We start from the raw sequence: 26979 nt of genomic DNA on the forward strand, positions 1-26979 counted from the left end.
AACCAACAGCCGGACGTCTGTATTTAAAGGTCACTTTTCAAGGTCGTTCGCACAAACGGTGTAGTGCCTGGTGACGTCCCGTTCTGGCTGTTAGTATTATTTGTTTTGCGGTAGACGGCCATTACCCTCAACTATGTCGTTACATGGTTTCACTTCGCTACACGCAGGAACGCACGCAAGCACGCACGCATGCTAACACGCGCTGCTATCACGCATCCACTACAGAAACGCACGTATTCTCTCGTATATTAGCGACGTCGGTGACACGTGGTCCCCAACTGCTCGCTGCGCCGCTGCACTGTCTGCCACCGGGCCGCCGTCGCCGCGTGCGTCGTACGCGGCGAGGCCGGGCCGCCCTGTGCACCACCCGATAGCCGTGCGGCGGCGGCCGGCTGCGGTGCCGGTCGGCGCGGGGGCCCCCGCACGTCAGGCGAGCGGGCCGGCGGGCCGCGGCGCCGCGCGGGCGGCGGCCAGTCCGCGCGCCGCACGCGAGCCGTGCGCGCCGCCGGGCCGCGCTCCGCCGCCGCCGCCTGCCCGCCCGGCCAGTGACCGCACGGTGACAGCGGCGATCGTGCCGTCACCGAACAGGACCAGACGGCGCAAGGAGCCATGTACGACTATCTGCGCATCTCGTACTTCCTCTCGGCAAGTGGGCGGCCGCTGCGCAGGGGGATGCGTGGCGGCGCTGCCAGCGGGCCGCGTCGGCGGCGGCGCGCCTGGCCGGCTGTCGCGCGGGGTGGCATGCTGACAACGGGTCTATAGTAGACTGCCAGACAGGTCCACTGGCGTTGGCTGGCGACGCTGAGGCGGTCGGTATGGCACTGTCGACGCGTCTGGCCAGGTTTGAACGCCACGACAGCCGGTGTGTCGTATTGTAAGCGAGAAGGAGGAGCCTTCACCAACGGTTCGGCTGGTTGGGGCTGTCGCCAAGAAGGCTGGTCGGGCGGGCGTGGCCTCCAGACCACGGGTCTGGTCTGAGTTCGCTGTCGGCCGGCCGGCCTGCCGTCTGCGTGTCGTGTGGCGGCGGCCTCCGCCGTGTGATGCCGCCGCCTCATGCGACAGGGCGTGGTCGGTCCGGCCGCCGCGCCGTCCGCAGCCGATGCACGGGCCCCCGGCCGCCGCTCTCAGGCGGATGGTGCATGCTCCCGGCGCTGTTGATACGAGGCGTAGATGCTGCGGCTGCTGTTTGGTATGCGCTGTGGGAGTCTGTGGCACGGTGCAGTACTCTGTCGCCGTCCCGAGAGACTGTCTGGGTCGCCGCTGCTCGGGCAAAACCTGAGGTGCGTGACACGACTGCAGCACCGCCACCGCAGGGCGTCCGCGGCACAGTGCGCTGACCTGGAGTGGAGTGCCGGCTCGGGCGGCGGGCCGGGATCCTAGCACGCTAACCCCATTTGATAGCGCGCCTCTCACGGGTCGGGCAGGGAAAGGCACATCGGGTCACGGCTGCCGCCTGGGGTCAAAGTCTTTTATGCAGCTGGGCGTGTAACCCGCCGTGGAGTCAACAGTCTGAAAGGAAGACGTAATTCTGAAACATGGAGCCGGTCCTCCGCCATCGCTCGCGCCCCACCCGCGACGCGAAGGGATCAATACAAAACGAGGTCGACAAGGCGTCATTACATCACTGATGGCGCGTCCGTCTGGTGACCCAGTCCGGCCTGCGCTCAGAGCCGCCCGAGTGACCGGCGTCGACGGCTGAACGGCGGCCGGGTGCACATGTGTAAAATCGATGGGCCGCCGGGCCGGGCGCAGCTGATCCTGGACGGCCGCCGCCGCCGCCGCCGGTGGAAATAGCCCCGCGTGGGCTCAGGCCGTGCACAGCGTACAAGCTGGCGACCGCCGGCAGCGCCGGCCCGGGCTCGGCTATTGATGGCGTGCAGCCGACATCGATGTGTGAGGGTGTGTCAGGGCGTGTGTGTATGAGCGAGCGAGCGCGCTCGCTCGCTCGACGTACGCACCCACGCTCGCCGCGGCCCAGTCGCTGGGATACGGTTAATACACACAGTGACGCCCTTGGCGCTTGGGGCGCTTGCACCGACGCCGGGGCGTGCCTGTCCTTCCGCGGGCGGTGTCGCGCCTGGTATGCATCACCGGCGAAGGTGATGACGTACATGTGGGTGTGTCGGAGCAGTTTGCGGCCGCTGATGCCGGTTGTCCAAACGGAGGACTGTTCGATCCAGCTCGACTCGGTCTAGTGGCTCGGCGCCCCGGGCGGGAATGTCGGGCGTGTCGCAGGGCCGCGTCGCGGTTGGGTGGGCGTGGTCGCGGCCGGCCGGGACCGCGGCCAGCGTGGCTGCGGCGGCGGCGGGCGTCGCTGCGCCGCTGCGCCGGCACCGTCGGCCGTCCCGCCGACCTTCAGACAGCCGTCTGACCTTGGGCCGGCGCGCTGCCGCCGCCGGCCGGGACGAGCTGCGAGTCGGCACGACCGGTGGGGCGCGCGCGCCGCCTCGCCGCCGTACGGCGAGCTGCGCCGGCGGGCTTCCGACCGACCGGAGCTGGTCAATGCATCGACCGCGCGCGCAACGAGCTGCGGCCGCCGACGCCGGCGGCGGGCGGGGCGGGCGGTCAGGTGGGCCGGTGATCCAGCTGGTGACCTTTGCGCGGCGGCGGGCGGAGGCGACCGCTGGTGGACGGGCTGCTGGCGCGCAAACCCGGCAGAGGAGAACCGCTGAGCGGGGCCGGAGCAAGTCGTGTTTGGTCATCCGACGGTGCGGGTTGTCGACCGCGCCGACGGCGACGCGTCGCGCACGAGTCAACGCATTCTCGTGGGGACCTCGAGTGAGACGGTCCCTGTTGTTCTCGGCAAGAGCGTCGCGCGGCCAGGTAACCATGACCCGACGTGACGTCGCAATCGCAAGCCTTTGAGCGCGCCACTCAGACGCGGTGGCGCAACACTCGCGCCGAGCGTGTCGTCGGTAACCTTCCACCGGCGCTCGGCGCCCGTGCCCAGACTGTTGCCGTGCGAAGACGGCAAAAAATGTGCCTGCCGCCCGGTTCAAGGCCGGATTGGGCGGCGACGCGCCGCCGCCGGTGTGGCGTTCGACGCAGTTAGCGCTCGCCGCCGCCGGCGACGGGCGAGACGCGAACGGCTGGTCGGTCGGCGCTGCCGCCGGCTGCGGTCCGCCTGTGGTGGTGTCGACGGCCGGCCGGGCCGGCTGTCACCGGTCGTTCGGGCTGGCTGTGGTGCCGGCCGGCGGCGGCACCGCGCCGGCGGCGGCGGCCGGTTGTTGTGGTCGTGGACGCCGCCGCCGCCACTCGCACTCCCACCGATATTAAGATGTCCGGACTGGTGGCGGCGGCGAGTTGCGAGGGCGCGGAAGGTCATGCGGTCGGGCGCGCGCCGCTGCGGCGCCGGCCGGAAGCGTGGCGGCACTGCGGCACGCCGGCGCCGTCGTCGGCTCTGGGGTCGGGCTGTGGCGCGCGGAAGGGTGCGGCTGGGGTCAGGGGCGAGCGCGAGCGTCGATAACTGGCCAGACGCGCCCAGTGTCGCCGGCTGCTGGGCCGCTGAATGGGCTTGGACGGGAGCGGCGTCGCTCTGCTGATGCGGCTGCTGCCGTCGGGACTGGGCCATGGCTCAATGCCAGGGCTCGTTGCGGCGGTGGGGCGAGCTGTGGGGGTGTGCCGGCCGGAGTTCGGAAGCGCTGGTGGCTGGGGGCGGCTCGGCGGCTCTGCGCCTCGCTATTGGACCGGTCGTGGCTCTCGGGCGCCCGTGCAGGACCTTCCTGTCGATAACGGGGTCCATCCGGCGCCGCCGGGACAGATAACGAGTGGCAGGGGAGGGGCTCGGCCACCGCACTCTGCAGGCCTGCAGCTGGGATTCCTTGTGAAAACTGACGCCGTTATGTTTACTAACATCGCTGATACTTAAAATAACCGTTATGTCTTCTGGTTGGAACTGTGAAACATGTGGTGGTGACAGCCGCGGCGCCTCTGCAAGAGTCGTGGCTGAAGGAGCGCCGTCGTGCCACCGTTCTGGTGGCAGTCGGACCGTATCGGCCGCACGCGCAGAACGCTTTCCGTGACGTTCGGCCAACCAGACGCGCATCCCCGTCGCGTCCCGCCACGTCGCGGGGCCCGCCCCCTCGGCGCCGCACAGCTCCGGCGGCGGACTCCTCTCTGCATCCCGCCGTGTTGACGCACTGAGTGAGCACGCCGCCGGCCAATGACGGACGCCAGGGCTGTGCCGCGACGCCGCCAGCTCCGGCGCGCGTCACGGCCGGTCGGGCAGCTGCGGTGCGGAGCGGCCGCACGGAGCGCGCCAGACGGAGCGTCTGACCGGCGGCGGTGTCACGCTCGCGGGGGCGGGGGAGGGGGTTGTGTGTGGTGTGGTGGGAGTGGTGTCCATTGTTGCTGGTAGTAGATGATGTATGAGCTGATGCTATGGTCACGAACACGGTAATCCGACCAATCACACCACGTTGCAGGCCATCCCGCAGTTATGACACAAACAGGTTCTGAATACTAACGTCCATACCTGATCGCATCTCTCCTTTATGCATATGGAACATGATTTGGACCAGCTTATGCATACAAACTCCTGAAATATTAAATTGCCGTCGTCCCCACCTTGTTTTCATGCATGAATGCAATGCATCCACGGACGTCGCGCTCCTTTTCATTACATGACCGCACGTACTTGCCCACTTCCCAGCAGTGCTCAGGGCTGACGTATTTGCGCACCCTGATGCAATCCGGCTTTGCCGCCAGAGTGCTGACACACGTCAGGAAAATTGGCCGGCAGCTGCCACACGGCGCACGTGTAGGTGCCGTTACTCAGCGGCGCTAGCGAAACGTCGACAGCTCATGCGGCTTGACTGTGCCTGTCATCTGTCGAAGGGCGTGTGTGAGGCGATGGAAGAAGCAATTCGATCCAGAGGGCTCGTCAAGAGTGGGCAGACCCGGGAGGCAGTACGCGTGACAGGCGGCGGCGGCGAGGCCCTGCCCCGTGGCTATCTCGCCGGCGATAATGCCGATCAGATATCGCGTGGCTGTTTTTGTTGTGACTTTGTCGCGGCCAGGTACCGCCGTGCCGCCCCACTGTTTGCGCGGCGTGCCCGCCTGCCGACGAGGCCGGCCGCGGTCTGGGGCCGGGCCCCACGTCAGCGCTCAGACTGGCAACCCTCCCTCTCGACGAAACCCCTGCTGTCAGTCAGCGGACTGTGCCCGGCGCGGCTCCCGGCAAGCAGGGTGCTCCCTTTCAGAGCGCTTGGCGCGGGGTTTTCACCGCGCGCGTGCCCAGCCGGCCGGGCCCGGTTCACCCTTTGAGCGCCCCCGGCTGTGGCACACGTGACACGAGTGCGCGCCTCGGCCGGCGGCCCCTTTGCGCGGGAGTGGCCCAAGGCCGCGGCTCTGGGCGGCCAAACATGGCTGTTTTGACGACAGGGTGCGCACCTGACGCCGGTCCACTGCCGACCGCGCTGTCGGACGCACTGCACCGCGCGCTCCTGTGCGATTCGTAGGCCGTGGGGTCCCGCGCCGCGTTTGTCCGCGCCCCGCCGGTGTTTGCGCCAAGAGGCTTTCGAGTTTGTTTGATCGTCCCGTGGTGGGTATTTGCTTCGTTTGGGTGAACGTTGGCTTTATTTGTACACGGTTCTTTCATGAAGGCCATTTAGTGTGCCCTTGGCGTGTGCAGGGACGCAAATGTTCGGTTTGCCATTATTTCCCGTGTGACTAGTCGGGTCGCCCAGAATTATCCTGCGTGACATAGCCGATTTTGTTTTTGTTCAGCCGTGACAGCTGGTTTTTGCGGTGACATTCGGAGCTGATGCGTGGCAGAGTGTCCTGTCGGGCGTGCATGTGACGGGCGTCTCCCCCCCACAGACGATGGAGCCGGAGGAGCAGTCGTCGCTGGAGCTGGAGATGTCGCAGCTGACGGGCGAGGACGCTCCCTCATCTGTGCCGCCGCCACCGCCACCTCCGCCGCCGCCTCCCCCACCGCCGCCGCCGCCGCCGCCGGAGCGACCGCCGCGGCCGGCGGAGACGCCACCGCCGCCGCCGCCGCCGCACCGCGCTTGCCAGCAGCAGTACCCGAAGCAGGGCTGCATCACGGACCGCGGCGGCGCCGAGACGGCCGAGGCGGCCGCGCTGCTGCCGGCACCGTTCCGGCTGCTGCACGGCGAGTACGTGGGCCGCGCCGGCCACGTGGAGGAGGGGCGTCTCTACTTGACCAACTACCGGCTGTACCTGCAGGCAGACACGGCACGGGGTCTGCTGAACGTGCCGCTGGGCCTGCTCGAGACGGTCGAGTGCCGCGACATATTCTACCTGCACGTGCAGTGCAAGGACGCCAGGTCGTTCAGGTGAGCAGGGGCCGCGCCGCCGCCGTGGCCCCACTGAGCGGCCAAGCGCCGCTGATGGCGAGCAAGGCTGCTGTCTTGCTGGTGGCGCGAACTGTCGGAACCGGTGTTGTTTGCTGTCATTCTCGGATTGTTTATGGACGGACGTAACTGGTTGGGTTACGCAATGCCAGCGGACCGTTGCTTCTCGCGGCGCTGCGATTTTTGGCCTGATAGCGGGAGGGCTGTGCAGAGAGTTGTGTGCCGGTCTGCCTCCCGGCCGCGGCACCGACGCCTTCGGGATTTTCGGAGCGATCCGACCGCTCGTGAGCCGCCCCTGTGCGCGACGTGGATCGAGCGGGGGATGAAATACCGACGGTGGGGTAACGGAGGCGTCGTTGCCGTGTCGCCCTGTCAAAGATCAGTGGTTCAGTGGTTAGCGGTAGTAGTAGGGGTTAAAGCCCAAGTCTGCGGACTGGTGAGATGTCTCGGAAGACTTGACCGGGGGCGAGTTTGGTCGTTGCTGGCCGCCAGCCGCATGGTAACTGCCCGCCCCAGTCGGACCGGTCGCCGACGCGGTCGCGCGCCCGTGTATCTCCGCATTTGGACACGGCGGAAACAGCTATCTGCAGCGAAATTGTGCTGCCGTCCGCAGCGGCGGGCTGCTCCCTGCAGTACGGCGCTCAACCCACATACGGCGGCGGCCCGGTCGCATTACATTACGCCATCGAAGCCATACGTCCGTATAAGGCGCCCGCGCGCCGCCGCCGCCAATATCGGATGATTGAGAGTCGATTGGTGTACAAGGTGCGGTGGCGCTGTGGGAGTGGGCCGATGGCCGGGGGGGGGGGATGGGTTCAGCCGTGCTCGGGGGGGGGGGGGGGTGTGCTCTGGCCGTGCTCGGCCCGACAGGATGACCCCCGATAGGCTGGACTGCCAGCGCCGCGGGTCTTGTTCTGCGAGCTGAGCCCGGGTGCCGCGGTGGTGCGCGGGTCGCGGCGACCAGCGCGCGGTCGCGAGCGGCTGGCAGGCGCAGGCCGGGCGCCGCGTCGCCAGCCGCGGCTCGCGTGTGGGGCGCGGGCAGCGCCGCGTCCTTGTTCGGCATGCAGCGGTGTGTCGCGCGGCCGCGCAGCCTCGCCCGGGGCGGCCGTTGCGTCAGCGCCGGTCTGCAGGGCGGATGGCGGCGGCTGGTGGCGGCGTCGGCGGATGACTGTGCCGGCTCGGGGCGGCGTCGGCGGATGACCGTGCCGGCTCGGGGCGGCGTCGGCGGGTGACCGCGCCGGCCGGTGGCGGCGTCGGCGGGTGACCGCGCCAGCTGGGGGCGGCGGCGCGTTCGGCGAAGCGGCCCCAGAATGGCCAACACAAGGGGCGATATGGGGGAGGGGGAAACGCCTCGAGGGAGGCCGCAGAACGGACACGAGAGCCGATATGATACGGGCTGCCACAGTAGTGATTGTCTCGCTGTATGCTATCTGTATTGGACTCTGCTGGCTAGTGGAGGTGGGGATAAATGCGCCAAGAGTGCTTTCGGAGGGAGCTGCGCCAGGCCGGTTGGCAAGCCGTCACTAGGGAGCCCGCGGGGCCGTGGTGGTGGGCCGGTACGGAACGTCCGGCCCACTCGGCTGCAGACCGCGTAGTGCCGGCAGCTGTTGCTGCACCGCTGTCGGCCCGGCCGCCCGACCTGAGCGGTCTGATTCATCGGGCCTGAAACCGGTTCCGCCCGGCGTCGGAGAATGCCGCCGCAGCGCTCGGCGTTGTGTTGCATTCCGACCGACCGCCGGCGCCCGCGCGCCGCGCTGCGCTGCCGTGGCGTCCAGTGGGCGCCCTGCTTGCCTCATCGAACGGGAACGCGGCCTGGCGGGGGGTGGCCGCTGTCGCACAGCACGCCGGTTCAGCGCGGCGTAGCCTGGGGTTGCCCCTGTCGCCACAGGACATGAGTTCAGCACACGAAGCACGACTGGCTGACGGAAAGGGGATTTGCTTTGCACTGCTGTACCTAAAATGGGATCTGTTGCATATTACTGCGGGGGTTAACGTGGTTTTTGCTCTGCATGCGTGGTCGGCTGACACTATCGTGTTTGATACGTCGAGCGCGAAATTGCTTGTGGACATTGGTAGGCTGGGGTGCAGCTAGCTACAGGTCCAACACGAGTTTGTAGGCGGCGCATGTCATTGCACTGGTAACGTTATTTCATAGTCTTTGTATGGTCCAATATTTCTGTCCGGCTTTAATTTGTGAATGTTGCGGACTTCACGAGTCCCTTTTACTGCCGTTAATTTCGTTTCGACCTAAAGCCAATATCCAAAGTGCCACCCTGAAGGGCAGGCCGGGCATGCTGGTTTTATGGTATCAATCGCCAGAGTCCCCGGCGTCCGTGCAGTAATCAGCATTGCATGGCGTGGCGCGCGCATCGGTCCTCAAATAGCCAAGGATGCAGGGTTTACGTCATGTACCCAGACGTCTGGGTGTCAGGAACGCACGGGCAAATACAATACCGAAACGTCACGCGGCGTGTGCGACTCTCCCGCTACACGCCAGTGACAACACCGAGACGGCACAGGTGCCGCTCTCGCTCGGGCTGACGCATGGTGGAGCCGACAGGTGACTCGTGTCATGTTCCACGCGTTTACCTCGGATGTGTTTCCCAGCGATGTTGTTGCGTGCTGTGGTCTGTTCCTCGTCCGGAAGGCTGGCTTGATCCGACCTCGCTGTGTGACGTGAGTGGCGCAGAGTCCGCGAGACCGGCCTCTCCTGATCCCGTGTCCGACAGGCTGGCTTCTCCTGATCCGTGTCCGACGGACTGGCCTCTCCTGATCCGTGCTCGGCAGACTAGCCTCTCCTGATCCGTGTCCGACAGACTGGCCTCTCCTGATCCGTGTCCGTCGGACTGGCCTCTCCTGATCCGTGCTCGACAGACGGACCTCTCCTGATCCGTGCCCGACAGACTGGCCTCTCCTGATCCGTGTCCCGACAGACTGGCTTCTCCCGATCCGTGCCCGACGGACTGGCTTCTCAAGATCCGTGTCCGACAGACTGGCTTCATCGGATCCGTGTCCGACAGACTGGTCTCTCCTGATCCGTGTCCGACGGACTGGCTTCCCCGGATTCGTGTCTGACAGATGGCCGCGCGTGCCCCTCCGTTTCCGGCCGACTGGCGTGTCTCAGGCGTGGCCCGCGTCGTGTGGGGCCGACCGACGCGACCCCGCCTGTGTCCGGGTCCGGGTCCGTGTGCGTGTCTGTCTCTTGTCGCCCACAAGCGTCCCGTCGTCCGGCTGACATGTGTATCTCTCCTGGTGTGCGGCAGGCTGACCCTGCCCACGAGCGAGGCGTGCGCCGGCTGGCAGCGGGACCTGAGCGCCGCGCTGGCGCCCCCCGAGCGGCTGCTCGACTCGTTCAGCCACGCTTTCCGCGCCTGGTGCCACGAGGAGAGCGGCGATGACCTCCACCCGACGCTCGTCTCGCTGGCTGGACGGCCGGCCGGCTCCGAGCTGGCCGCCTACAAGGCGGAGGTGAGCGCCAGACGCGGCCGGCCGCCGGGCCGGCAGCCAGGCTGGAGCGGGGTTTTGTTTCGCACGTGCTGACTGATGCGCGCGGATGCGGATTGGATGCGCTCAGATGCTCGGCGTCGGGACGGTGTTACGCTTTGCGGCGGAGTCTTGTGTGGCGTTGATTGTTGTGGGGTTGCTTTGCAGGGGCCTCGCTTCAGTTGTGAGGCAGTGTTTGCTGTGCTGTGCTGTGCTGTGCTGTGCTGTGCTGTGCTGTGCTGTGCTGGGGGAGAGCGGCCTGATAACCAGCCATCCCCAGCCATCGGGATGAACATGAGGACTGGACAGCTCGCTCTGTTCGTGTCCGGCTGCCCTGATGATTGACATGTGCCTGTCGGCTGCCAAGGCTCCATGCTATTGGGCCGGTAACGGATACGAGGAAGTCTGTGCGTTGTCGCCTTTGTGGTTGGGGGTATGCGATTTATAGGACAGGTTGGCCGCGTCAGGTGTTTTGCTTCCTGCTTCGAATTGGGGCATGTGCTTTCACTGCGAGGCCCTCGTGTTTGCCGTTCTGATACGTAAAGAGGTGATAGTGTGACTCATACTTGTGGTCGTGGTGGGTGCATGGTGGAGTGAAAGTTGTTGGGACGATACAGGGTTGCCACGTTTTCGTGATGTCTAAAAATCTGAATGCCGTGAATGTAGACTGTTATATGGTTTATTACCGTATGCTTAAATTAGCCTGCATTGTAATTAGCCGCTTGTTTTTTGCTCCCACCATACCAATGCCCAATCTGCCTGATTTTTTTCCCCTCGCCAAGGTCCATCGTACTGTGGAATGTCATTGTCACAGTTTGTCTCAGGCCCCCGCCTTTATTGGTGTCCGCATGGCTAACCGCGCGTCGTCTGAGGATTGCTCCGGTAAATCGCGCGCCAACTTGGGATGCTTCCTGTGCTGTCCCGCGCCGCCGGCACCGCCTCCGCGGCGGTTCGGCGTCGGCCGCCGGGGCGGCGCCGGTCAGACTGTGCGGGCCTCGACCGCGATAGGGCCGCTGGCCGCCCGAGCGCCGTGGCGTGGACCGGGCGGGACGAGGAGCGGCGGCGCCGCCGCCGGCCGGGCGCCGGGCGCCGGTCGAGTGTCTGTCGCGGCCGGGGCCGGGCCCGGGGCGCGGCAGACGTCTCGAGGACTCGCGTCCGGCCGTCGCGGCTCGCTGTCGTCCGGCCGCCGTATCAGTGGTGCTGATGTCGCGCCAGCCGCGATATCGGGAGGATTGTACCGCCGCCCCCTTCCTTCGGGATCGGTGGGAGGGGAGGGGGTCCGGGGAAGCCAGGGACTATATTGGGTGGTCCCAGTAGGTCATCGGTGGGGATGGATGTGTCGTGAGATGCGGAGTAATTACGTCGCACAAAAATAGCTTTATCTCCATGCCACCGCCATGGACGGTAACAGGTATGGACGTAATAAACGGATGGGCGGAACGTGTGCCTAACGGTAATGTTCCTGGGAGGTAATAGTGTTGACAATTGGCAAGCGTGTGCATTAGAGTAGCGGCCAGAAGCGGGCACGAATGTTGCTGGTATAGTTGTTAAGATTAAAGCCCTTTCGACCAGAAATGATCGCTTCAGGGTTATGAGATGAAGGAAAATGGATAACGGTGGGGCAGGGCTGCATGCGCATGGGGGCCAACCGCCGAGTTTCAGCCGGCGCAAGGACCCCTCTGCCGGCAATGCGCTGGGCGCCCGGTCGCGGTCCCCCGTCCAGGGGCCTCTCGGTCCACTCGTGGCTGTCGCATGCAGCCTGCTCCGGACAAGCGAGGCGTCGCGAGGAGGCGAGATGAAGCAAGATGAGGATAAGAGGGTGTGATGACGAATGCTGCTCCGTGCAGGGGTTCGTAACTGGGCTGCCAGCGCCGCCTGTTCCGTTGATGCAGAGGGCGCTGCGGTCCGGCCAGGGAGCGTTGCGTCCTCTGGCGGGACCAGTGTTCGTGTGGTGTGATCCTGGAGCGGGCGGACGCGCTACGGCGCTGTGTCGAGCCGACTTCCGCACCCGCTCGTCCTGGTCTCGGCGACAGCGGCGGGGGTCACCGCTGCTGGCCGCGCGCGCTGCCTGCGGACGCGCCGCCATCTGTCGGTGGACTTGGTAACCGCAGCCTGTCTCCCGCCCGCCAGCTGGAGCGGATGGGCTTCGACCTGCGCGCTGCCTGGCGCATCAGCACGGCCAACCAGGAATACAAGCTGTGCCCGTCGTACCCGCGCTACCTCCTGGTGCCGTTGTCGATCAGCGACGACATGCTGGAGAAGGTGGCCAGGTTCCGGGCGCTGCGGCGCGTCCCGGCCGTATGCTGGAGGTCAGTGACCCAGCCGGGCGAGCGACGCTCACGCGGCGCACTGTCGGAGGCCGACCGTGTAGTGAGGTGTCGTACATCAGGCCGGTGTCTGGAGGTTCGTGTCGCAGCGTAATCATCTGCGTGAGATATTACAATACTGGGACACGAAGTCACAAGTCATGCACTTGGCATTGCTTCAAAGTGTAAATGACCCATTCTGGACCGTGTGTAGCGATCTGTGATCGACTTTCTGTGACGCGGGGGCGCTCCGCCGCCGCGTGCGTGTGACCCGGCGCGCCGCGGCCGCCAGACACGGCCGGACGGGCGCCGTGCTGGCGCGCTCCGGCCAGCCAGAGGTGGGCTGGCTGGGCTGGCGCTCCGCCGAGGACGAGGAGCTGGTCAAGGCGCTCAGTGAGGCGTGCGCCGCCAACCGGCTGGCGGCCGAGGCGGCGCACCCGGCCGCCGCGCACGCCAACGGCGACGTGCCCAGCTTGCGCGACCTTTCCGAGGAGGCGCTACTCTTCAAGAACACCGAGGTCAGTGCGATGGCCGGGCGCGGCGTTCAGCCAACCCGAGGCACGGGAGTTGCGTAGCGGACGAGGTGCGGTTTCATGTGTGTGGGTGTGGGTGTGGGTGTGGGTGTGGGTGTGGGTGTTCATTGGTTCGAGGCTTATGGTGTCTTTGTGAGGTTTGGATTCGAGCGGGCCGTAATGAATATGGGGTGCGTCAACCAGTTACGCAGAACTCGGCACTGCGCTCAAGGGACGATGACGGGCCTTGGAAGGTGAGCGGATCTGTACTTTGACGATGACCGGAGTGCATCAGTCATCGCATCATTTCGGACTAAAAGACAGGTATGACCAGAGGCCCGCACCACAGCCAGATGGGAGATTGTTTAACAGTGCGCTTACTTGACCAACCCTCTCCGATCTGCCCGCCTCAAGGCGCCGATGTCACAGCGCTCGCCTCGTTCTCCTCCCTGCAGAAGGTGGTGATCGTGGACGCGCGCAGCTACGCGGCCGCCGTGGCGAACCGGGCGCGCGGCGGCGGCGTCGAATGCCACGAGTACTACCCCAACAGCGAGGTGGTCTTCATGAACCTGCCCAACATCCACGCCGTGCGCAAGTCGTACCAGGCGCTGCGTGCGCTCCTCTCGGCGCCCACCGACCATTCCAAGTACGTGCCACGGCGCTGGGGTCCGACGTGGTGACTGGGAGCAGCTGATCGGAGCAGACGGCCGACTGGGCGGGCGAGGTTGCGAGGGGTATGGCGGCGGGGGGGGGGGGGAGGGGGGAGGGGGGGGGGGCGTGTGCCGTGATGTCACAGATGGCCTTCAGATGTGATTGTGTCCTTGCGCACGAAGCATGTGCGTGTGCGAAATGGTTCTCGGTTTCCTGTCAGGGCATCGATAGCCGTCCAGGGGCTGCGCAGTGTGGGGGCGAGTGAGGTTCGTGTCTCGCTGCGCGTGTCTGTGCTGAGCTCTCTCTATGTCCCCCGTCAGCTGGTTCCAGTCGCTGGAGGCCACCCGGTGGCTGTCTGTGCTCTGACCTCTCTCTGTGTCCCCCCGTCAGCTGGTTCCAGTCGCTGTAGGCCACCGGGTGGCTGTCTGTGCTCTGACCTCTCTGTGTCTCCCGTCAGCTGGTTCCAGTCGCTGGAGGCCACCCGGTGGCTGTCGCACATGTCCGCGCTGCTGCGAGCCGCCGTCAGCGTAGTGCGTCACATGGACGAGCAGGGCCGGCCGGTGCTGGTCCACTGCAGCGACGGCTGGGACCGCACGCCCCAGATCACCGGACTCGCCCAGATCATGATGGATCCGCACTGCCGCACCATCGACGTACGTGTGTGCTGCGGGCGGGCGCGGCCTGTTCCAGGCGCCGCTGACCTGAGGGGTTAGAGGCGCTTGCGGTTTGCTGGGTAGAGTCGGGACACACTTTGAGGGCTGTGGTTTGACGTAATCGCTTGCAATGCCTTGTCCATAGATATGGTGCCTTGGTAGCGTATGATGTATTGCTGGCTCTTTGCACAGGCACCCGTTGCACCCTCTGCACCCGTTGGGTCTTTGTGCTCCCTGCAAGTTGATATCACAGTCCGAATGTAGCACGTTGCCGAACTACACAGCGGCGGTCACGTTAAATACGGCCAGCGCCTGCCAGCGTGTCGGCATTGTCCCTGCCGTATTGATGCGGCGGGCCCGGCGGCTGGCGCTGAGCAGTGCAGCGGGCGTCCCGCGCCCGTGTCCGACTGACGCCCGCGTGCCGGCCGCGCAGGGCTTCCAGGCGCTGCTGGAGCGCGAGTGGCTCGACTTTGGCCACAAGTTCGCCGACCGCTGCGGCTCGGGCGTCTGCACGGAGGACCTGAACGAGCGCTGCCCCGTCTTCCTGCAGTGGCTCGACTGCGTGTACCAGCTGACGCAGCAGTTCCCCTGCGACTTCCAGTTCAACATGGCCTACCTGGTGAGACGGGGCGGGCCGCCGACGCCAGTGACGCGGGGCGGTGCGCCGCCCGGTCTTCGGAGCGGGAGGCGTCGCGTGCCGTTGTGGGAGGCGGGCGTGGGGGTGGCCGTCGCGCCGGTGTGGCAGCGTCCGCTCGTGACCCTCCGTGCTGACGGTGACGACCCGAAGCGTGACGCCCGCCCGGCCCTGTCCCGACAGGTGAAGCTCGTCCACCACACCTACTCCAACCTGTTCGGCACGTTCCTGTGCAACTCTCCGCGGGACCGGGACGCGGCTGAGCTAGCGAGCAGCACGTACTCCGTGTTCGCCTACCTCCGCACCAACCGCGACCGCTTCACCAACTACCTGTACATTAACCGCGGCAAGGTGAGCCTCGAGAGAGCCGGCCGCAGCGACTGAGCTGTGGAATACAGTAATCCATACACAGCAATGCATACAAACTACCATGTCATGCGCATTGTGTCTGTACCAGTAACTATGTTGTGGGTGTCATCGCTCTACCTGTCATCCTTTCATCCGTTGTGTGCGACAATCGTTACTGAACTCTTGCTTTGGTTCTCGCCATTTGCCTTTCTCCTATGGGCCTGTTTCGCATTGTGCGGTCAGAAGAGCATCGCATCCCGCTGGTCGGTACTCCGACACAGGGCGTGTGCTCCGCCTGGCGCCGGACTCTTGCTGCGGGCGCCTGACCAGCGCGGACCCGCGCCCCTGGCAGGTGCTGACGCCGTCCGTGCACCCGCGCGACCTAAGCCTGTGGTCGGCCGTGTACCTGGGCTCGCTGCCGCCCTGCTCGGACGACGTGCTGGTCCGCCTGCCGCCGCCCGAAGAGCCGGCCGACACGGCCGGCAAGCAGCTGGTGCGCACGCGCAGCTGCGAGGACCTCACCGAGCGGAAGGAGCTGACGCGCACGGCCAGCGACCCCAGCCTGCTTGACACGTGAGTCACGGGCCCGGCTGGTGTGGGCTGGGGGGAGGAGGAGGGCATGGGAGTCACGTCCGCGACTGAGTGGGTACGGATGTGAGGTCCCCCGTGTATCGGGCGTCACTGAGGTGAGGGAGCCGACTCGGACCGCCAGGGACCTCGGTCTGCTGGGCACGTGGGTCACGTCCCTGACAGACGCGATGGACGGACGGGTCTGTCTGTGCAGCTGCTGGAGTCTAGCATCGATGGTCACCCCCTGTTCCTAAAGTCTGCCTTTTGGACGCGAAGATGGTGTAGGCTCATCTGCATTCAGTTCGTGTTGCATCTAGGTGTAATAACCTGAGACTTGTGTGTGTCATTTTTGTGGATAACGTGACTGTCATTGCGTTGTCTTTGTTTTTGCCTCTAATGTTTGCTTACTGATTATGGATCATGCGCGACCCTGTCTTCTCCGCCATCTGTATCCTATGTGTCCCGCGCTGAACGGCACGGGCTGTTTTATAGCTCCCGGTCCTTTTCCAGCGTGTCGTCCAGCTGCAGCCCGGATCGATCGCTCTAGCCTGTGCCACCATCACTCCCCATCCCATCCTCCTACGACCTGCACGCACCACGGTGCTCTTCATCATTGCCGCACCCCGTTCATCGTTCACGTGGCTGACGCGCGGCCGGCCGGCCGGCGCGCCCCAGGTGCGGCAAGGAGGCGGAGGCGGAGGCGGCGTGTACCAACGGCGACGCGACCGGCGCCGAGGAGGCAGACGCGCCGCCGGCGTCTGCCGCGCCGCCGCCGCCGGCCGAGCGTGACGCCGACTCCGGTCTGCCGGACGCCTCGCCGGAGGGCAGCGAGGCGGCGGCTGGCTCGAGCGGCGCCGCCACCGGCTCGACGGACACGCTGGCGAGCCAGGAGCGCCGCGAGCGCAGCACCAGCACCACCGACATCAGCCACTCGGGCGTGCGCCAGCGCTGCCTCTGCCACCAGCTGCGCCGGCTGATGGGGCAGCCGGCGCGCGCCAGCCCCGGCCACAGCCGCACGCCCAGCTCGGGCTTCCCGGCCACGCCAAACGACGACAGGTGGGCGGCGGCGGCGCGCGCAGCGGTCCGGGGGTGGCTGCTGAGGATCTCGATGGCCCCCGGCGGCGCGTTGTAATGAACACATCACATGTTTTGTCACGTCTCTTTACCCGACCACACATCTTGCGACCCAATACGAGCATAGGAGGTGGTGAAGTCTTCGGTAGCATAATACCTGTGTTCACGGGCACGAGCGGCGTGCGTTGAGACGGCTGGCGGTGACGCGGCACGCGCCGGCAGGCTCTCGGAGCGGACGTCCGACTCCCCCTCCTGCCGCCGTCTGGAGCTGGACGGCCTGCCCCGGGTCAAGGACGACATGCACCAGCGGCTCTATCACATGCACATCGCGCACAAGGTGAGAGGCAGCCGCGCGGCGACGGGCGCCCTGGCGTCGGCTGACCGGGCTACACGCCGTCGCGGCCGGTGGTGGCCGTGGGACAGCCCCGGCGCGGAGATGTGTGGAGACGTGGCTGTGTCGCAGTGTTTTGTTGGAGCGAACCTCCGAGGCATCGTCTGCCGCGACTTCTCTCGGGGGACGGCGGCTGTCTGATTCGAAACTGGAAAGAGTTTCCTGGCTCATTGTAGCTACAGCGTTGCGGGACGTCCCAAGGGCTTATTGAATTTGGAACTGTTCCGGCTTTTGTCCATGCTAAGTGTTGTTGGTCTTAAACTTGAGCCGTCCTCCATACACTGCTCACAGAAAACCGTTTATCAGGATACACGAGCGCGGTATGGGTAGGACAGCCGGCGCGTCCTCAAGCCCAAATATTCCTCTTCATCATACATGACGGGCAGGTGGTCAGAATGTTCAAACAGTGGACGTCTTGCGAGTCCATCTATATAAGGCCACAGGGTTCCAGCGTGCATACGGCTCGGGCCAAAAAGCTGCGGCCTAGCCATTTGTCCGTCGTGGAAGTTATCATTGATTCCACTTGTTACCGACTCAACACGGAGTGAGGACAGCCCTATTGTGTAGCCTGGGCCATGCTATTTCCGTACACTCATAACATAACAGACATAACTGCCCTGAATGAACTGGGAGCGACCCTGCACACGGTCCTCCACCGACACTGTGGGAATCTGCACGGCCGGGGCCGGCTCGTCCCATCTGCACGGGGATTGGCGGCGCGATCCCGAGGACCTGCCACCGACCTGGAGGGCGCCACGAGTGAGCCCCCCCCCCCCATCCCGCCACCGTGCTGCCTGAGTGGCCTGGAGCCCGAGGGAGGGGGACACTTGTTGCAATCAAACGGGTCCGCGTGTGCCGGGCTCTGCTGGGATGGCCTGCGCCGGCAATAGTGGCGGCAGTAGTGGTGATGTGTGGTGCGCTGACGAGCCGGTGAGCCCGACCTCCGGCACCGAGCTGTCCGGCGTAGGCGGGCTTCGAATGGGGCCGGCGGGGGCCCGGCCTTCGGTCCGGCCACCGCAAGGCGAAATGGGCCTCGGCCAATGGTAATTGCGCCTGCTGAATTGTTTAAGTGGCGGGGCAGTTTGGAGCGTCTCGGAACGCGCGGCGCCGATGGATGGCGCACGCTGATTGGCGCCGGGTTACGGGAATTTAATCCGAGCTCCGGCGGCCACGCCCGCAGCCCGGAGGTTTACGGGGAAGTGCGGCCGGCCGGCCGTTTCGCTCGGTGACCGGGTGGGCCGGCCGCGGCCGGAGGCGGGCCGTCTGCATGCGGGATTGGACGGCCGCTGCCGTGACGGCCGGCCGGCGGCAGCGGCCGTGCCACGGCCGATAGCGCCGCCCGGCCCACCGCGCTACTCTCGGGCGTCACGGGGGCGGCTCGGGCTGTCGGCCGCGCGGCGGGGTTCGTTGTTCGGCCGCCGTAGTCGTCGCACGTGGTCGTTTTGTGACCTTCGCGACCTCAGGTTGGTCGTTGCAATTTGGTTTCGTACTTATCATGCTTTTACAGAGGATGTTGTGTCATGCCGTGCACTGATCGTCACGGTTTAACTGACCGCTATTTTTCTCCAGCGCGTACAGAACGATTACTTGCCAGTTATATATGGTCTGGCCTGACGTCTGGCCGTCGTTAAAGCTTGTTTTAAAATATGATATAATTTCCAGTGTTAATATGGGTGTGCGCACTGCATGGAACTTTTGAGGCGGTTGAAAGTGGTCGCCACGATATCTTAATGAGCATGAAGCTGTTGGGAGCCGCGTTGTCTTGATTCCGTCTGGCCAGTGGCTTATGGCTGGTGGAGAGCTGCGCTGTGAATGCCCGTGGCTGAAGCGGCTGTGGAAATGCCTGAGTACGGGTTAAGCCGTCCCCTCCGGGCTCGAGGCTGTCCCAGGTGGGATCCAGTCAATTATCTCCTGGCTCCAGTCAATTCGGCTCAGTTCTAGCCAGGATCGAGTCACTCCGCCAGTTCGAGGTAGTGGCTGGTGGGACCAGTGACCGCCCACCTAGCTGCCGCAGTCAGCTGAGCAGGAGCCGCTGTCCCAGCCGGTCCTGGCTGGGGCCGCGGCTCCAGCTGGTCCTGGCTGGGGCCGCGGCTCCAGCCGGTCCTGGCTGGGGCCGCGGCTCCAGTTGGTTCTGGCTGGGGCCGCGGCTCCAGCCGGTCCTGGCTGGGGCCGCGGCTCCAACCGGCCCTGGCTGGGTTCAGCGCCGCGCTCGGCCACCTGCTGACGAAGTCACCGGCCGCGAACCCCGGCCGTGCGGCGGCAGCGGCGGCGGCCCATTGGTCGGCACGGGCGACCGAGTAAGGGTGATGCATGGCCGCGTGGCAGCCGGCTCCAGCCGGTCATGAATTAGCCAGCGCTGCCGAGAAGCGGCCACTTCCCGACGCACGCGGCAGGCACGTGGGATACCTTCAATTAGGCGTCGGCTCAATAGCTTGCGGCGAATTGAGACCCGGAAGCGGAGGGCGTCGGAGAGTTTCTGGGAATGTCTTCTCTGCCTAACTAGGAATGATGGGCGGTGTTCTGTATTACCACCGCGACTGTGGATTGTGGGCGGCACGTATCTAGACTTGTGCACGGATCCCAGACGTGGATTCGGGCCGTGGTTTTGCGTTCTTGGTCCCGGGTCTTTCGGATCCTGGGTTGTTGGTTTTCATGTTTTGGGCAGATCCCAGGATCCGGGGCTTTCTTATATTTTTATGGTTGATTGTCTGATAGCCATGATCGTGAGCCTGAAGTCTGAGAAGGTATCTGGCTAGGCTCCACGATCCGCTGTCCAGTCTCCTGGGCAGATTTATTAGGCCCAGAATCCAGTTTCAGTTTTTTCTCGAAAAATTGATCACGGTTCCAGGGCACATTTTTGACATCCATGCGTATGTCGGGCCCTGGCCGATCAGAACCAGGGCATAGTGTTCGGCCGTCCAGCTCCGCCGCAACTGGTAACGATCAGCGTCTGTCCCAGGGCACACCTGCCCCCATATGGCGGGCGGCCGGCCGCTGTCGAGGGAGCGGCCACGGCTGCGGCGGTGACCGCTGGTCTCTGGCAACCTGGCGCCAACGGGCCATGACGGATGGCTGGAGGACGGCAACTGGGCGGGCCCATTAGGCGCGGCCGGACCGTGGCGGCCACGCCAGAGGTGGCTGCCCCCCCCCCCCCCCTTCTGCTCTGGCTCTGGTGAGCGAGTTGTCGGGACAACTGGGAGGATACCAACAGCGCGCGGGAGGACGCAGACGCGCTGGCCGAGCGGGGCGCGCCGGCCGGGGTCGCGACACTCTGGAGGGGTCCAGAGATTGGGCGTCAGGTCTGTGGGCGGGCCGGCCGGGGTCGCGACACTCTGGAGGGGTCCAGAGATCGGTGTCAGGTCTGTGGGCGGGCCGTGCTGTGCGGTGTGAGACTCGCTGTAAGTGTATATGCGGGGCCGCGATCATTAGGTGGCTTTTTGCAGTAACGCCAGGGTTTGTTGTAGCGAGCACGGTCGGCTACCTGAGGGGATATTGGTAATCAGGTAATGTTAAACGGAAGGATGAAAGACATTCAAATGCACCGGTAAGGTTTTCGGCCATCATCGTTTTGCTTGTTTTATGAAACACAAGATTGGGGAGAGCTTGGATACTAATATGAATAACTTAATAGTTTCACTAAGTTCATTGGTTCTTTAAGCTAAGTACGTCCGCGGCCAAATCCATCGGCGTCACAGGGGTTAGAGCAATACGTTTGGAGAAGTAACCTATTGATTTCACCCGGGTCGTCATCTAAAAGTTGAGCGAGACGGGCCCATGAAATTGATTTCCCGGTGATCGGATCACTACCGCAGATTGGCTCCGTGTCTGCCGGTGGCGGCTGCCTGGCCGACTGCGTGGTGCAGCTCCGCTGGCCCCGCCCGCCGAGCTGCGGACCCGCGTCCACCTCGTGCAGAGGGAGCGGGCGCCCGCTGAGCGCTCCTGGAGTGTCGTGCCGGCCTCTGCGGGCGTGTCGGCCGCCTGGGAGCGCCGCCCAGTGTCGGCGTGTCGTGCCGGCCTCCGCGGGCGTGCTGGCCGGCTGGGAGCGCCGCCCGGTGTCTGTGTGTCTTGCCGGCTTCCGCGGGCGCGCCGGCCGACTGGGAGCGCCGCCCGGTGTCGGGATGTCGTGCCGACCTCCACGGGCGCGCCGGCCGACTGGGAGCGCCGCCCGGTGTCTGTGTGTCTTACCGGCTTCGGCGGGCGTGCCGGCCGACTAGGAGCATCGCCTGGTGTCGGAGTGCCGTGCCGGCCGGCTGGGAACGTCGCCCGGTGTCGGGGCGTCTTGCCGGCTTCCGCGGGCGTGCCGGCCGACTGGGAACGCCGCTCGGTGTCGGGGTGTCGTGCCGGCCTCCGCGGGCGCGCCGGCCGACTGGGAGCATCGCCTGGTGTCGGAGTGCTGTGCCGGCCGACTGGGAGCGCCGCCCGGTGTCGGGGTGTCGTGCCGGCCTCCGCGGGCGTGCCGGCCGACTGGGAGCGCCGCCCGGTGTCTGGAGCGTCGTGGCGACATCTCGAGCGGCAGGGGTGAGCAGCCGTCACCGGCGACCGCTGGCCGATGACGCGCCGCGACCGGCTATTGAGCGGCGCCGGCGCCGGACGCTGCATAAATCAGCGACAGCTGGTCGGCCGCCGCCGCCCCTCCGCTCGGCATGCAGCGTCGGGCCGGGCCGGACGCGGCCGCCGAGCTGCCGGCTCCGTCTGGGACCGGGCCGGGCATCCGGCGCGGGGGGGAGGCGTAGGCTGCGGCGGGGCCGGCGGCTAGGCCGGGAGGAATACTGGGAAGAGGCGGCGGGGCTGACCCATGCGGTTGGACGACGTGGAAAGTTATGGAAACCGCACAGCCGGTAGGGTTGAGTTTTGCTATGGTCAAGGAGGTTCGAATAAAAAAACTTGTCACGTCCCGACCACACCCATGCTGTTTTGCTAACATTACCTGGCCTTTTATTTCGACGAGCCGCTGAGATGTTTGGGCGCGCCAGCAAGTCCAAAATAATGCGGTATATTACAGCACAATCCAGCCCTCAGCGGCATCATCCGTGGACGGTTCGGTACATGTCCGGGGCGACGATCACAACAGAGGGGCCGTCGAGATCTGGAGAGGTGTTTACCGCAGTCGATCTCTCCGCTACTCCTGCCGAGCCGTCGGTGCTGTGTATCCAAGGAGAAGTGCGACCTCGTCCGTTATTGTCGGCCCGGCTTACGTCCTTATTCCCTGTTGTGCGATTTGCCAGCCCCCCGAGGACGGAAATCGGATACTGGACGGCAATCAGCTGATTGTATCCGGGAGCGAGCCGGCGGCGCCGTCACCGGGGCGGGCCGATTCCGCGCAGCTGGTGCGGCATAGTAACGATGTCCGAGGCCCGGGGCGTCAATATCTGGGACTCCCTGTGGTGCGGATCTACCCGCTCGTAACGGTCGGCGACATCTGGGTCATCATTGGGATTGTCATTTTTTAACAGTGGGCACGAACACATCGTAACCGATTAAGTTTTCTCCCGGGGCAAAGTCAAGTCGAGAACGGGGGTGGAAGGACGAAGGAAGTCAGGAGGAAGAAGATGCAGCTTGTGCCAAATTTAACATGTTATCTCACTGGGGCGCAACCATGTCACGCACATGGAGCCACGAGGTGCCTGCAGATATCAAGATGAGTTGATATGTATATATTTTTGTGGTAGTTTTGCCATCGTCTGCATGAAGTGAACAGTAGCTGACAAAATGCGTTCTATCCTCCTGACTATAGTCACAAAAACGAGCATCGGGTCCTAACTTCTGTATAAGTGATCGATGGCAGTCTCATTCTGTGGCACCTACCCCCGGCGTTTTATGGAGAAGGTAATCACTTTATTACGGAATTGATAGTACTGGCTTGGACGCGGAATCCCTGGATGTTGGCTAAACTTCTTTTGTTTGAAACTTGGATTATTTGGAGTGGGTCTGATAACTTCTGAGAGCTTATTTCAGAGGCAGGACGTGGCAGGAATGGCTCAGCGCTGATAAAAAGCCATAGTTTTGCAGGCCCGTGACTATTCCGAATTTGAGCGCGCGCCCTGTGTCGTTTTCACGCGTGTTGGGAAGTGGCTTCTGGCTAGTGGGACCGTGCTGTTCTTTAACACCAATGGTTTTCAGTGTTCTCAGAAACACTGCCTGCGCCCATGACTGACATTCAGTATATATCGGAGCTATTTTGTGGAGCGGTCTGTCTTAATGCCTTGAGCACCTGTGACCGGGGGCGTGTTGTACGACCGGGGTACGTTGTACGGTTGTACGGGAGCCGGCGCAGCCAGTGGCCGTGACCCGTTCGTGACCGGCGGCGTACCCGCGTCTCTTTCAGAGCGAAGTGGAGGCACTGCGCCGGGACCTGCAGATGACGCGTCTGGCGCTCTGCAACCAGGTGGCGTACCAGTGCTCCGGCGGCCGGCACGGTGACCGGCCGGATGACGCGGTACGTCCCGCCCTCTCCCCCCCCCCCGCTCGGTTAACCCCCTGTGTCATCCTGTGTTTTTTATTTTTAGTCATCCTGGTGGATTTAGCCGAAATGAGTCCAGCCAAACAGTTTGTATTCGACGCGAGAGAAGATCCATGTATTGTTGCGCGCAGTGGATGACAGAGGTCACCCAGCAGCGATGTGCTTCGTGTTGTCTCGTGGCAAGGTGCGATGAAACCCGAAGGCATTCACGGATGCGCGTATCGTCGAATTGCATGTTGCATCGCAAAGGAAAAGTAATGTTGTTGCGGTTTGTAACGCGACACTTGTCACGTGGCAGGGAGTTTGTGTGGGGCGAACTTAAAAGCGGAATATTAATTACAAATGTTCCTATGACCCCGAACAATGATCATTAATCCGGCATGTAGGCATGCTTTGACCCGTCACAGCCTGGAGGCGATTTCATCGCCTCTCTCCGAGAGGGACTCAACCTCTTGACTCTGTGGGACCCAACGTCTCATGAAAGCCGGCAACTCTGCCGTCGGGTCGACGAGGTCAGCCGGGCAGATGGACTCGGGCAACTTTTCCGCGCGCGCCCACGCGCCGGCGCCTTTTCACCCCCTGACACTGGCGGCGCGGGAAGCCCATTAAACTTGCCGAGCAACTCGGTTGCGTTCGCCGGCTGTTTGACTTGTCTTGTTCCAGTCACCCGAGAGCTAAGCCAGCTGCGGCGTAGCCGTTTGCAGTTAGGACGAACGTCTGCCGTCCATCTGGGCTGGATGAGCAGCTGTCTGAGCCGCTGAGGTGAACTGAGGTGGACAGCTGTGTCGACAGGAACTGGTGGCGCTGGAGGAGCAGCTGCCTGTGGGCCGTCGATCTCAGCAGCTACTGCCCTGCCCATAGGAGCTGGCGGCGTCGCCGGAGGAGCAGCTGTCTGTGGGCCGTCGATCTCAACAGCTACCGGCCTGCCCACAGGAGCTGGCGGCGGCGCTGGAGGAGCAGCTGTCGGTGGGCCGTCAGTCGTCGACGTCTGACGTGAGCTGGGAGGCGGTGGAGGAGGCGGACGCGCGACCGCAGCTCTGGGTGCCGGACTACGCAGCCGCCCGCTGCGCTGGCTGCGACACCGAGTTCTGGCTCGGCCGTCGCCGCCACCACTGCAGGTACGGCGCGGGCGAGGCGCCGGCTGGATGGCGCGCCGCACGCGCAGCTCTGGCTGGGGGGGGGGGGGGGGGGGTCAGGCCGCCTCCACTTCAGACGGGGTCGAGCGTGACTGTTCCGTCCGCTCCGGGCACTGTTGGGCCTATCAGAATTCATGAACTAACTGTCGACTATGGGACGGCTGGCTCGGGTCATGACAGGTTGCACTAAGGTGACGGTGATAGTAATGCTGACGGGAACGCTAGTGCCCCCTGTGACTGGTGCAGAATGGTCTCTGCCAACGGCGCGCCCCAACGTACCAACAGCAACTCTGATGCCGTTCGATTTATTGTAGAGATGTTGCTCCTGGACGTGGCCTGGACTGAGTCATGCCGTAGTTTTTTGTTTGATTCACAGTTCTCCCAGTTTACCCCAGTTTTGCCATGACAGTTTTATCTGGTTGCCAGCAGTGCATCGTGAATATTTTTGTTTGTTTCCATGCAATAAAACGCAAGCGTGGTAGGTAGTTTTAAGGCTTTTGCGTCCGGTCCCATCTTGTTTTTAGAACCTTGCATTCTGCAACGAATGTCTTGTGACCTGGATCATTATATTTCGTGGGCAAAGTTGCATCACTTTACTACAAAAAGGTGAAAGTTTTACATTTCTGCTGATAAGTTTGTTGATAAATAAGTTCATCGTTTGGTAGCGAGCTTCCCACCCCGGTGTTTGATGTGTTTACTTAAAGCGGATGGGAGGCCATTTACGGCAAACAAAATGATGTTTGGCGATAGCTTCAACCGCCAGGACCAAAGTGTGCTGAAAATAAGCCACCTGTGGTAGGTATTGGACCGAGCTGCACCGAACGGTGTAAGTTGCTTTTGGTGTCTCAGCCGCTTTGTTTCATTTTCGGGCACGGGTACCAGTTTCCTACGCCCGTACTCGTGACTATACTGCACGGGCTGCATTCTCCTGGTCTCTTTGAAGACCTGAACGACTTGAAAGTAAACAACGTGGCTGTCTCATCGCGTGATGGTACAACGGCCTGGTAACAGAAAATATGAACACGCAGCTCCGACATCTCCAGACTGGTAGCCAGTCACTGTCGGCTGTTCTGTTTACAACGCTATCGTCTCCGCCGTCCACAGGAACTGCGGCAACGTCTACTGCGCCGACTGCTCCAAGTACGAGGCGACCATCCCGCGCGAGCAGCTGTACTCGCCGGTGCGCGTGTGCTCGCGCTGTTTCGCCCAGCTGAGCTCGTCGCGCGTCTCGCCAGACCCTGCCGTCTGCGGGCCGTGCCGCCGCGCCGAGGAGGGCGCCTCGGACGGCGCGCCGGCGCGGACCGAAAACGGCGCCTCCGGCTGAGCGGCGGGCCGCCTCGGCCGCCGCCTCGCCGCCTCGCCGCCCGCTCCTGTACAGCGCGCCACCGGCGCCCGTGTGCCGCGCGCTTGCCGTTGAGCGCGCCGTTCAGATATTTATTTTTGTAAAAGTGTCCGTGCAGCGCGGGCCGCCGCGCTTGCGTCTAGTCGTTGAGCGCGAGCTGCTCCGGGCGTGGGGGGCGGCGACCCGTGCCGTGTTCCGCGTCGGACTCCGTGCGTGCAGCGCGTGAGCCGCCGCGGCTCGCTGACTGTGACGAGGCGCCGGTGCGGGCCGGCCGCCGCCGCCGCCGCCGCCGGCCGACCGGCGCTCAGGGACGCCCAGGGCCGGCCGCGTGCGCCGGCGCCGCCGAGGTACCGGACGCTGTGAGCGAGCCTCACGTCGGGACGGCGCGCTCGCCGACGCGAATGAGTCCCGACGGGCGTCGTTGTCGCGGCGCGGCCGAGCCGGGTGACGACGCTCAGCGACCCGCGCGCCGCCTGCAGCACAATCCGTCAGCGGCCAGACAGCGTCGGCCGTCCGTCCGCGCACCGGCAGCCGGCCGACGGGGCGGCGACTCCCGCGGCTCCGGCCGCCCGGCCCGCCGTGGTGTCCCCAGGCGGAGGAAGACGTGCGGCGGGTGGACCTGACCCCGACCGCAGCGGCTGAAGCTGCAATAAGTGATGCGTATGCGACTGGCAGGTGTGTCTCAGGTGGGTGGCGACGACGCCCGGTTCGGGCCAGCGGGCCGAACGAGCGCGGCTGAGTTTTGTATCGCCAAACGGTCGTCAGGTATGCAACATTCGCGCGTGCGGCACTACAGTGGAGAATCGTCTATTCGTGTAGCGTGATCGAGGTCTTTCGGAGGCGGCGGCGCCTCCCCGAGTCTATGAGAGCGGTAGGCTGGGCGTAGTGTGTGGCCGTGGCGGGGCCGGCGGAGCGCCAGTGACGTCACCGCTGGCGCTGGCCGGTCCAGCGCTGTCAACAGGGACGCTATGTGCCCCGCTTGCCGCCACCACTGGTGGTAGTGCCGAGCTTTTACACCACTGACGACGCCAGGGGCGGCGGCGCCCGGCGCTGTGCCGGCGCGGCACCACTGGGAGGCGGTGCGCCGCGAGCCGCCATCGTC

General features: G+C 64.5%; 1 protein-coding gene across 1 annotated transcript; it reads left to right on the top strand.

Annotated features, from left to right (window-relative positions):
- Positions 1 to 518: 518 nt before the first annotated feature.
- Positions 519 to 26122, top strand: LOC119111697 (myotubularin-related protein 3). The gene is made up of 16 exons (XM_037235502.1): positions 519 to 645; positions 5821 to 6299; positions 9581 to 9785; positions 11931 to 12109; positions 12399 to 12624; positions 13074 to 13264; positions 13727 to 13922; positions 14356 to 14541; positions 14740 to 14907; positions 15257 to 15477; positions 16150 to 16213; positions 16259 to 16530; positions 16771 to 16885; positions 23265 to 23375; positions 24333 to 24517; positions 25640 to 26122. The coding sequence occupies exons 1-16, from the start codon at positions 610 to 612 to the stop codon at positions 25857 to 25859; spliced, it is 3054 nt and encodes a 1017-aa protein (XP_037091397.1). The 5' UTR covers positions 519 to 609; the 3' UTR covers positions 25860 to 26122.
- The last annotated feature ends 857 nt before the right edge of the window (positions 26123 to 26979 follow it).

This window comes from Pollicipes pollicipes, unplaced genomic scaffold, assembly GCF_011947565.3.
Source record: "Pollicipes pollicipes isolate AB1234 unplaced genomic scaffold, Ppol_2.1 Scaffold_7261;HRSCAF=8764_pilon_pilon_pilon, whole genome shotgun sequence".
In the NCBI taxonomy this organism is placed as follows: Eukaryota; Metazoa; Arthropoda; class Thecostraca; order Pollicipedomorpha; family Pollicipedidae; genus Pollicipes; species Pollicipes pollicipes.